The 10987-nt window shown below is 40.1% G+C and overlaps 1 protein-coding gene across 1 annotated transcript; it reads left to right on the forward strand.

The window, feature by feature from the left end:
* The first annotated feature begins 1105 nt into the window (after positions 1 to 1105).
* txnrd3 (thioredoxin reductase 3) lies at positions 1106 to 10159 on the forward strand. Its single transcript, XM_086040975.1, has 16 exons — positions 1106 to 1424; positions 1700 to 1760; positions 2246 to 2355; positions 3092 to 3199; positions 3334 to 3406; positions 3519 to 3638; positions 3779 to 3921; positions 4156 to 4271; positions 4589 to 4814; positions 4932 to 5024; positions 5227 to 5303; positions 6511 to 6667; positions 6968 to 7075; positions 7169 to 7264; positions 8049 to 8183; positions 8949 to 10159. Exons 1-16 carry the CDS (start codon positions 1308 to 1310, stop codon positions 9015 to 9017), a joined length of 1809 nt encoding a protein of 602 aa, XP_085897101.1. The 5' UTR covers positions 1106 to 1307; the 3' UTR covers positions 9018 to 10159.
* The last annotated feature ends 828 nt before the right edge of the window (positions 10160 to 10987 follow it).

A 10987-nucleotide genomic window follows, 5' to 3' on the forward strand; every position in this document is an offset into this window, starting at 1 on the left:
TCTGCTTCCTCTTGAAGGACGCTTGCCTTCTCACTGGAGGCGATGGAGGTGGAGCAACAAGGCAAATGACATGCTTCAACACACACACAAACGCACACCGACACGCTCGCACATACACATTCAAGCGGAAACAACTTTGAGTGAATTCCTTGACATGACCAACGGCGTGTCGTCATTATGGAGTTTCTCTGCATGTCCCAATGTGTTGAAACAACACTGCTCCCTTTACATACATTGTTGCAAAAGTAAACTTGGCTTGCATCCATCCACTCACCTGAAAAGCATGCGCGTCGATTGCGTCCGTCGGGTGATGCGTTGCTGACTCAGCAAAGTGACGCTAAACAACTTGCGCAACAAATTGTCATCTTTACATTCAAAACATACGTAACGAAAATATTCTGTGAAAACTCGTATGCTGCTAGTTTAAAACAAGTGCTAAAAAGTGCAATGGACTGAATATAAAAGCCTGCTTTGCTTTGTGTTTTCATTGTGGGATGACTGAACAGTTAATTTTCATTGTGGATGAATAAACGCTCTCTCTCTCTCTCTCTTTCTCTCTCTCTCTCTCTCTCTCAATCGTCCATCCATCCATCCATTCATCCATCCATCCCTGTATGCGTAGTCTCGAAAATAAGATAAGATTATACTAACTCACTTTGCATTTACAATAACATGTCAAAAAATGTTTGGTTTTATTATTTGCAAGATTTCCGTTGAAGAAACGTCAGAACTTGTCATTGCATATTCTGACCAACAAACGGCGCCAGACACACATTTTTCACTAGACTTCACGGGTGCTTTTGTTGTCGGTTCTTTTAACTTTATGACACTTTCCTCCAACCGTTGTTTTTTTATGACAAACGTGTCATCAAATCATATTCCGCGTTTATTTCATGCGAACATTTCGAGGAAATTTAATGTCGTCGCGCTTTTATGGCATGTTACTAGGCAACCCGGTGACGTTGGATTGGAGAGGTGGATTGGTTTTGAGGATAACGATTAGCCGTATGGGCGGAGTGGTTTAAAAAAAAAAAAAAAAAAAAAAAAAAAAAGTATATGACGTTAGACGGTGGACGACCTGCCACAAATCGAGCGCGCCGTTTAGATGACTATAAGCCAGTGGGAGGAACGTCGGCGCATTCAGGCGCGGTTTGGGCTAGTAGCGGATGTAAAGGAGAGCCAGCAGTTCAATTGTTTGTCAGGGTGGCCGTTTGAAGAACATCTCAAGAAACTGCTCCATTTGTCTTGTACTTTTCCTCCGTGTACACCGGCCGTCTACTGAAGGCTTGGACGGACTCACCTTGAAAATGCCTCCCATCGAAAATGAAACCGGAAAGAATGAACTTAAAAGTCGGATACAATCGCTTATTGACTCCAACCAAGTGGTGGTCTTCAGCAAAAGTTATTGTCCATATTGTGTGACGGTATGATTTTTGTTTTTATTAGGACGAAACTAAATCGTGTCGTGTAGAGTTTCGCATACTATTCCGCAAAGTAAACGGGCTGCGTCTAGTTTCTGGCAAGCCGTCTCCCTGTAATGGAAACGTTCACATCTCGAGTTAGCTTCTCCCGCCGTTCATTGTTGATTTTATTTATTTATTGTTCATAATTAGCTCAGAATCTGCTTGTGTTTCATGGCATCAGTGTAACGGTAATATTGTGTTGCTGCATACCGAACTATTTATCTTTCTGTGTCTAGGTAAAAGACTTGTTCAAAGAACTCAAAGTGGAGTGCAATGTGGTGGAGCTGGATCTCTTGGGTAAGATGATCTATTTCCTTTATTTGAAGCAAGTCATAGAAGTTAAGTTGCCTACATTCAAGCCATTAGATCATAATGATGTGAACAAAGAATGAAACAAGTCATTGTAGAGATCCCTACAGTGACTCAGCATCTTTAGCACAGCTGCTGCGAGCCAAGGCACGAGCACATTGTGTTGATGGGTGTTTTATATTTGTTGCGTATTAACATCTCAAGCGTGCACAACATCAGGCCGACAAGTTCACAAGAACTGATGATTATTGAAAAAACACTATTGACAACTGGCGTCTAATGATCAAAATATTACGTGACTAAACATTTGACTTTGGGAAAAAAATGATCTGAATCATTTGTCAATGTTAATTAGGTTTGGCTTTGGATGTAGGATTTTTGTCTCCCCCTTTTTTTTTATGCTACAAAAATTGATTTAAAAACGAATTGGCATGGAAGACACTTCTATTTGCTTATACGTACTCTGTTTTCAGAGGATGGAACCAATTATCAGGAGATGCTGCTTGAGATGACGGGACAAAAAACTGTCCCTAATGTTTTTATCAACAAAACGCATGTTGGTGGCTGTGACAAGACAATGCAGGTAACATTTTTGAATGGTTGCTTCTTGGTTTTCTTCTTGCTTCACAATATGGCATTTAGGGCTGCACAATATTGGGAAAATATGTGATATGGATGTTGACAACAGTGATATTGGGATTTAACATGTACCTAAAGAAATGTCATTTGTATTATGATCTAATGAAAGAAGTATTTTTTTTTTCCTGCGGCAAAATAAGGAAGCCTTATGTGTTCTCAGCTAATTAATTGTAATCCCCCTAGATAATGTCCACTATTGGTGGCGATGTGCATTTATGTCTCTATCTGAATGGTCAAATTCAGATAAAAGATTCTGTAAGAAAATTATTGCATGTCTTTACAATTATTTGTATTTTTGTTGACATATTGTGTAGCCCTAATATCATTAATCTAAAATGGTTAATTTAATGGTACACTCAGCTGTATTGGTGAGCACTTAATGACGCACAAGAGACAGATGAGTGAGGGCTGTTTCTCAAATGCATTACAAATACTCTTCACCTCAAATAAATGCTGGACTCATTTTGCTGTAGAACTTGTGATGCTGTTTTCTTGAATTAAAAGGAAGGCCAATTTAAAACAATGCATTCACCATCACAAATCAGCCTATACATCGTGTTCTTCTTAACCATAATTGAAAAAAAAAATTCTGCCTGTTGGGCTGCTTTTAATATGAAAAAGCAGTTGTACAAATTGCTCATAATAAATATAAATATTAACTGTGCTTATGTGTGAATTAGGCCCATAAAGATGGCAGCCTGCATCAACTACTGAATGGACAAAGCGAAACATTTGACTATGACCTTATTGTCATTGGAGGAGGATCCGGAGGACTTGCATGTTCAAAGGTGAGAAGTTTAATTACAACACAGTGAGTATATGTATTTACACAGTTTTATTGTTGACTTTTCTGATTGCTCCAAGTGGAACTTCAGCTACCAATGTGACCCTTAAACATTTAAAAAAATTTTGCCTTTTGAAGGAAGCTGCAACTTTGGGGAAAAAAGTAATGGTTTTGGACTTCGTTGTTCCCACACCAAAAGGGACCACTTGGGGTAAGATATTTCTACTAAAATATCTGGTTCCTTTTTTTAGTCTTTAATGTCCATGTGAGACTTCCAGGCTCTGGCACGTGACATTAAAGTTGAATCTTACTGTGGTTATCAGGTCTTGGTGGAACCTGCGTGAATGTCGGCTGCATTCCCAAGAAACTGATGCACCAGACTGCCTTGCTTGGTACCGCTATGCAAGATGCACGCAAGTTTGGCTGGGAATTTGATGAGACTGGTAAGCTGTTATTTTGGCTGACACAAGAAGTGGTGAAGGGCAAGAGCTCCAAGTAGCCTGAAGTAGTAAATATCTGTTCAGATTTAGTGCTCTTGTTGTGCTACTATGACTTATTATTGTCGCGTTCTGCCCGCGATCAGTCAAACACAACTGGGAGACGATGAAGACCGCAATCAACGGCTACATTGGCTCGCTAAACTGGGGCTACAGGGTGGCACTTAGGGACAAGAACGTCAACTATGTCAATGCTTACGCAGAATTCATCGAACCTCACAAGATCAAGGTAATATATTTCTCGTTGTGCAATTGACTTGTTTTATGGCATTAGTGTAATGGTAAAATTGTGTGACTGCAAACTGAAAGTATTTGTTATTGTAATCGTGGGCTATTTACCGCTTGGTTTTGTAGAAGCAAAAAGTGTTTCAAAACTGATTTCACACGCCTTTCATAATCTAGGATTGCATCAAAACTCCATGTTGTGCAGTCATTCCAGTGATATATTCAATGTCTTCTGCAGGCATTAAACAAACGAGGCAAGGAGACATTTTACACAGCAGCTAAGTTTGTCTTGGCTACAGGTGAGCGACCACGTTACCTGGGTATACCTGGAGACAAGGAGTACTGCATCACAAGGTACCACTTCAATTGTGTATTTGTCCCTTATATGTGAACATATTTCATTTAGACCACACTGTGGCAGAATATCAGCAGAATGTGCTAAGCAAGATGAAATTGCTGTCATGTCAAAATGTTATCAATCGTTACATTTGACAATTATGCTTGCTGCTTTTTTGGCAGACACAGTGTCTGGCTGTTTATTTAGCGCAAACAGTTCCTCATACCAAAAGTGATTGTGTGACCCAAAAAAAAAAAAAGCGACTCAAGCAGCAATTCACTGCTGATTTTATTTATTTTGTCCTCCCTGATGGACTCTATCTGTTTTCCCCCAGCGACGATCTCTTCTCCTTGCCGTACTGCCCTGGGAAGACCTTGGTGATCGGTGCCTCTTACGTAGCGTTGGAATGCGGTGGCTTCCTTGCTGGCCTCGGTCTCGATGTCACAATCATGGTGCGTTCCATTCTGCTGAGGGGCTTTGACCAGGAAATGGCGGACCGTGCGGGTGAACACATGGAGGAACATGGCATCAAATTCATCCGTAAATACGTCCCTGTAAAGGTGAGTGGACGAGTTATTTATTTTTACCATTTATAGATCCGTCAATTAAACGGCACCTGGTTTGGTATTTCAAATTAACCTTGTAAGTCCTCCTTTGGGCTGTTTGGTGTTTTTCAGATAGAGGAGTTGGAAGCAGGCACTCCTGGCCGGCTGAAGGTCACAGCTAAGTCTACAGAGAATGATGATGTCATCGAGGGAGAGTATAACACTGTAAGTCAGCCAGTCAGCCCTGCTCTGGAAAAACAAAGGAAAAAATATTTGGATATACTTGGGATTTTTCTTGACAAACCCGCTTTATTGGTTTGCTTAGACAACAGGTATGTTTTATGCATAATTTATCGCAGCTGACCGTGTTAAGAAATGGATGCCTATGAATTTTCATCAACCTTAACAAACATTCTGTGGTCCTCAGGTATTGATAGCGGTGGGTCGAGACGCATGCACTGACAAGATAGGCCTGGGCAAGATAGGGGTCAAAGTTAACCCAAAGTAAGTTGGACTTTTTCTACTTTGTAGTAGGCATTGTAGCAAGGTAGTGACCTGTGCCTTTAAGATGCATGATAGTCATGGTGAGTCAGCAGTTATCCCGGTCACATGTCTCTCTGTAGTGTAGTGGGAGGAGGGTGCTTGCTTCTTTAGACTAAAAACACTTGTTGGAACAGCAGAGGTCATGCTTGGCCTTTTATTTTTGGAGGCCTAGACTTTTCAGTTCAATTTTCTGGATACATTTGGCAATTTGATTTCATAAAATTCCAGGTCTGGACAAGTATGGAAAATAGAAACTATTGTATGGATAGATATTCATATTTCTAAGACTGTTAAAATAGCTCTTTTTCTAAAACCCCCAAAAAATATTTTAAAAAAAATATATAGAGGGAATGGATCAGAGGTTTTTTTTTTGGTTTTTTTTACGGTGGTCAGAAGCCCAGCTATGCTTATTGTGCGACCGCACAACAAATTATACCATGGTCTGGGTGAATACTCGATTGTGATGGGCTCAGAAAATGTCATCAGTTCAACACTTCAAATGTCACAAGTAGTCTGTGGAATTATTACGTTGTTCCAAATGTATGCCCTTAAATCATACAAGCAAGCATAGCAACATTTTTTTTCCCACATTGTTTAGCAAAAATGTTGACTATTTTCTTTGCATATATTTTTGAATGGCTGGCTGCTTCAGGGAAAGGGGTCAGCAAAGATTAAGATCACATAGGGCAAGCCTAAAAAAGAGCTTTTGAGTCATGCTTTAGTCGTGTGACGCTAGTATTACTGAATTTAGATGAAGCTGTAAACAACCGCAAGGTAGTTCAGCCACAAGACTGATCTGCTGCTGTACCTTGTTGAATAATTCTGCTCTATGGACGATTTTCCCGACGTGACCTTAGTGGTTAAGTGTGTCTTATTTTTAGCTTTGCATAAATAAACATTAAACCAAATCTGCCTTACTTTGACTTCTTTTTTGTTGCTTTTTTTGTTTTTTTTAGTAGAGGTAAAGCAATTGTAATTATCATGGTGACCATTTTATCACATTAGTGCTAAAATAAACGTAAACAAATGAATCTCACAAATGCACATTTTGCATATGAACTTATATTTGTTGTGTATGCAGTGTTGCGTCATGTCACTTGTGCTAAATATTTTCATTAAAATTGAAATGAACTTCCTTTTTCTCTCCTGTCTTCTTGCCACCTTCAAGGAATGGGAAAATTCCCGTCAATGATGAAGAACAAACAAACGTGCCCCACATCTATGCCATCGGCGACATCTTGGAAGGCAAGTGGGAGCTAACCCCTGTTGCTATCCAGGCCGGAAAGTTACTGGCGCGTCGTCTTTATGGAGGTTCAACGGCCAAGGTACACGGCCATCAAAAATGTTTATTTTCTAATTGAGCCACAAATTGAAGACAATAAAGCAAAATGTACTACATGTTAGAAGCCTCTATAAATTGTCAGATTTTTTTTTTCTTTTGTTTTTTTTCTTCTTTCTTTCCCCATAAATCGATATAATTTGTCATTTCCCATGAGGGACTGTTCGTTTCTTACAAATGAAAAACAAATTTAACTTTTGAAAATGTCTTGTTCTTTTTTTTAACCATGCAATGTTTAAAACTGGGGGGAAAAAGCCTGTTACAATATGACTTGAACTGTCTTTAGTGTGACTACATCAATGTTCCCACCACTGTCTTCACTCCAATGGAGTATGGCTCCTGCGGTCTATCTGAGGAGAGAGCCACAGAGTTGTACGGGCAGGACAACCTTGAGGTAGTAACATTGTAGTTCACATTCGGACCCTATGCACATTTAGTATTTGTTGGCTTGTTAATGTTGACTTCATTTGGTCCTTTTTATATTCAGGTATTCCACAGTCTGTTCTGGCCTTTGGAGTTTACTGTGCCCGGCAGAGACAACAACAGATGCTATGCCAAAATCATCTGCAACAAATTGGATAATGTAAGACTTGTTGTGTCGGAGTTCATATATTTAATGTTAATAGAAGTCAGTTACTCAGCTCGGTTGTGTCGTTGCAGTGGTTTCCCTCTCCTAGTTATGCACAGACAGACACCCCCACCCCTTTTTTTTTTTTTTTTTAATTTTATTTTTATTTTTTTTATTTATTTATTTATTTTTATAAATATATTGTGAATTATTGCAGAGATCATTCAGTTGCTCCCCTTGTACAAATTCTACTTTCACAATTCGGTCAATATGATGCTACATTTTTTTTTTTCTGATTTGTGCATTGTATGTGATGCAGTTACCTTCTGACTTTGCAGAGAGGAGTAGCAGCAGACTGAATTTCTGAATCTAAGAGATGCAATCTAGGGAAACTAGCTAGCAAGCTGATGCCAGCTAGAAGCAGAATTCTCCGGTTGTACAAATGAAGAAAAAGGTGATAGCGAGCAAAGTCAGGGAAGTGCAGTCTTGAATGTTAAGTGGCCTTAGTTGGTAAACTTGAGTTCAAAATGGAGCACACTTTATTTCCTGAAGAGAGCCACATTTAAATAGTGTCAAGAAGGTCCCTTTTTCTCTACCAAGTTCACTTGATTTTTTGTTTTGATTGTTTTTTTTACTCAGGAATATCAATCCGTTTTGGAGACAAATTGCTCTTGGGAAGCCCCTCTTTCATCACCAAAATTCCACCACAAAAGCGTCAATGTTCAAACGATTAGAGAGGAGCTTATACATTTGCCACAGAGCTTGTTTCCCTGAGTTATTTATGCTCTTTCAATTTTAGGACAGAGTGATTGGCTTTCACTACCTGGGTCCCAATGCCGGAGAGGTAACGCAAGGCTTTGGTGCAGCCATGAAATGTGGTGCGACCAAAGAGCAGCTGGATGGTACCATTGGCATACACCCAACTTGTGCTGAGGTAAAGACGTAAATCAAATCACCTTTGAAATATGAATGCTGTTCAGTCTTCTTTCTCGCTCCCAGATGTGGTTGACTTGCTATATAGTTCCTTTTGTCAAGATTTGAACCAAACCCTTTTTAGCATGACGCAATAGTGTTCTGCTGATTTTTACCGGACAGACTGCAACAGGAAATGCTATGAAATTGTGCATTTTCAATTACAATACAATACAATTTTATTTATGTAGCGCATTTCATAACAGCTAGAGCTGTAACAATGCACTTTACAAACAATACAATAAATAAAAAACAATGAAAGTCTGTGATACACACGTATTAATAAATAATTTTTTGCCGCATAATTTTGAATGGAGCCACGGAGTCCAAAATATTAAGGCAAGATGAATGGAACCAAGTGCCGAGCTCCTCTGTGTTTGAAGAGGGAACACAAAGCTGATCAAAGGCATCGCAGAACTGACTAGCAGTGAGGTGGTTAAAAACCCGGGCCTTGCGCTCGTTAGCATTAGCGCTGAAACATTACATCAAGCACAGTCATATGATCAGAAAGCACATTGTCCAAAACGTTCAAATTTGAGACCGATAGACCATAGGAAAGGACAAGGTCTAAAGTATGTCCTTGTTTGTGAGTGGAGCCAGCCACGCACAGCACCAAATTGAAAGACTCAATGAGACTTATAAAGTCCTTTGCCAGTGGTTTTTCAGGACAGCACATGTGAATATTAAAGTCCCCCAACATTGTCTTGTCTTCGTTCCCCACCCGCAGGTGTTCACCACTCTGGACGTGACAAAAAGTTCCGGAGGTGACATCACCCAGGCTGGCTGCTGAGGTTAAACCCTGCTTGTTTAGCAGAATGCTCTCAGGTTGTCCCTCAAGTCGTATTGTCTTAGCTTCCAAAGAACCTCACCCTTCAACTCCAGCTTGTCCCTCAACTGGGCAGTTGTTTCTCAGGACAAATTATACAATGCGGCCGGCATCTGGGGAAAAAAAAAAAAAAAAAAGTACAGATGCTCGTTTTTGGTTTTGTGGGAGCTAAGGAGAGTGTGCGATCTCATTCCGGCTGAGCCAAATTGATATGAGGGCATTCTGCTGAACAGCGGGGTTACTCTGCTGAAACACTGCTGGGCTCTATTTGTGTCCTTCTCTGAGGAGCAAGGGTATGCACGTCACTCTTGTGCTGTGTTTGTGTGTCCCTGAGCTGTTCTTGATGTCCTTGCCTGTAACCCAAAATGCTTTGGTGGGCAGGGATTGATTCACCTCGGCAGAAGTAGCTGATAGTGTCCCCAGCCCCTTCGTCCGAAACCTTTTTCACCCCCAGTGTATGTATGGTTTTCCAATGGCAATGACCCAAGAAATGGGCAAGCAGTGGAACTAGATGGTGGTATTTGATAGCTTTGGTGTGTTCGTTTTGAGCTCCACAAAATCCTCAAGTTGCATTAGAATTTACCTTGACTGTTGAGGATGCGAGGTCCCCACCTAAAAGTAAGCATGCTAGAATCAGTCAAGGCGGTAGCAGAATTAATTCCCACCCGCAACCCATTCATTTGAATGGAAAACTATAACCTGTACATGTACAAATGTACACCTTGTCTTGTGTAGTTTATACTTGGTTAATTTAATGCTTGTTTCAGTTTACTACATTATGCATGTATTTGTAAACAACCGCTTTCCAGGTGTACTTCCAATGTCATGGAAAATTAGGTGCAGCACCTGCCCTAAATTCCTGTATAAAATATACATTACAGTCTTGAAACGATCCAGTATGAATAGCACTTAATCAAGAACAATTCTGAAGGCTTTTTATACTGGTTTAGTTTTATCTTGAAGCGCATAATTATTGAAAAGTCTATGTGAAAGATGTAGCCATTCTTGGTTGACAAGTCTCTAAATATCTTGTGATTTTTGTATTTTTGGGGGTCTGGACACTTAAGCATACCTTTCAAGAAAAAGAAAATAAAGAATCTTTTTGACAATGATTTGCCTTTTCTTTTAAATCGTTTTTTTTTTTCACCTTTGCATGGTCACAAAGTTGTGCTTTGTGGCAATATGGGTGGAGATCGTCCTGCAACACAATGGTACAGCGGAACAAAAATAACCCATTTAAGTGAGCCGGCTATTCATATCTACCAGATCAGAGAGCCCTGCAGAAATAATAGCAGGTGTCCTTGGCATGCATGTGCTCATGTGGCTCTATACAACCTTCACAAGTGATCATCCCTGGTGTGAAGCCTTCATTCAATGCTCACATCTGACAACAGTGTGTCACCTGCATGGGTTGCCATGACCACCCTCGCTTTGATGGGTTTCTGTTTATTTAGCCCATTATCGATTTTAGTGTGGATACTTCCTTATGAGCTCATTCAATGAAATTCGTTTTTCTGTTATAGCCAATGGCCTTCTTGAAAAATGGTTTAAACAGGGCTAACTGGTAGATTTGTATTAATCTCCCCGGTCTTTTCAAATGGGGTCAGAAATGTATAACATTTACGTTTCATTGTAACAGTCTCTAAATATCTCAATTTCAAATGGTACCTTCCTAATTCTTTGCATTGGTCGATCCCTCTAAAAAAATTCCCAGTAGGTCTTGTGAGGTTACGAGCATATCCTCCACTTTGAGAACTTGCAACTTAACTTGCTGACACTTGATTGTGTAATCAAGACTACAGTTAAGAGCAACCCTTGTTTCATTCTGACTTGCTATTTCCCACGTATTCCGTATCAATGCCGGCCTTGAGTCATCGGGGAGTGCCACACTTGCATAACCTAACCTGACATTTTCGATATGTAGACATGACTCAACCATT

Source organism: Filicampus tigris, chromosome 9 (genome assembly GCF_054856515.1).
Source record: "Filicampus tigris isolate MCC_2025a chromosome 9, RoL_Ftig_1.0, whole genome shotgun sequence".
NCBI classification, from domain to species: Eukaryota; Metazoa; Chordata; class Actinopteri; order Syngnathiformes; family Syngnathidae; genus Filicampus; species Filicampus tigris.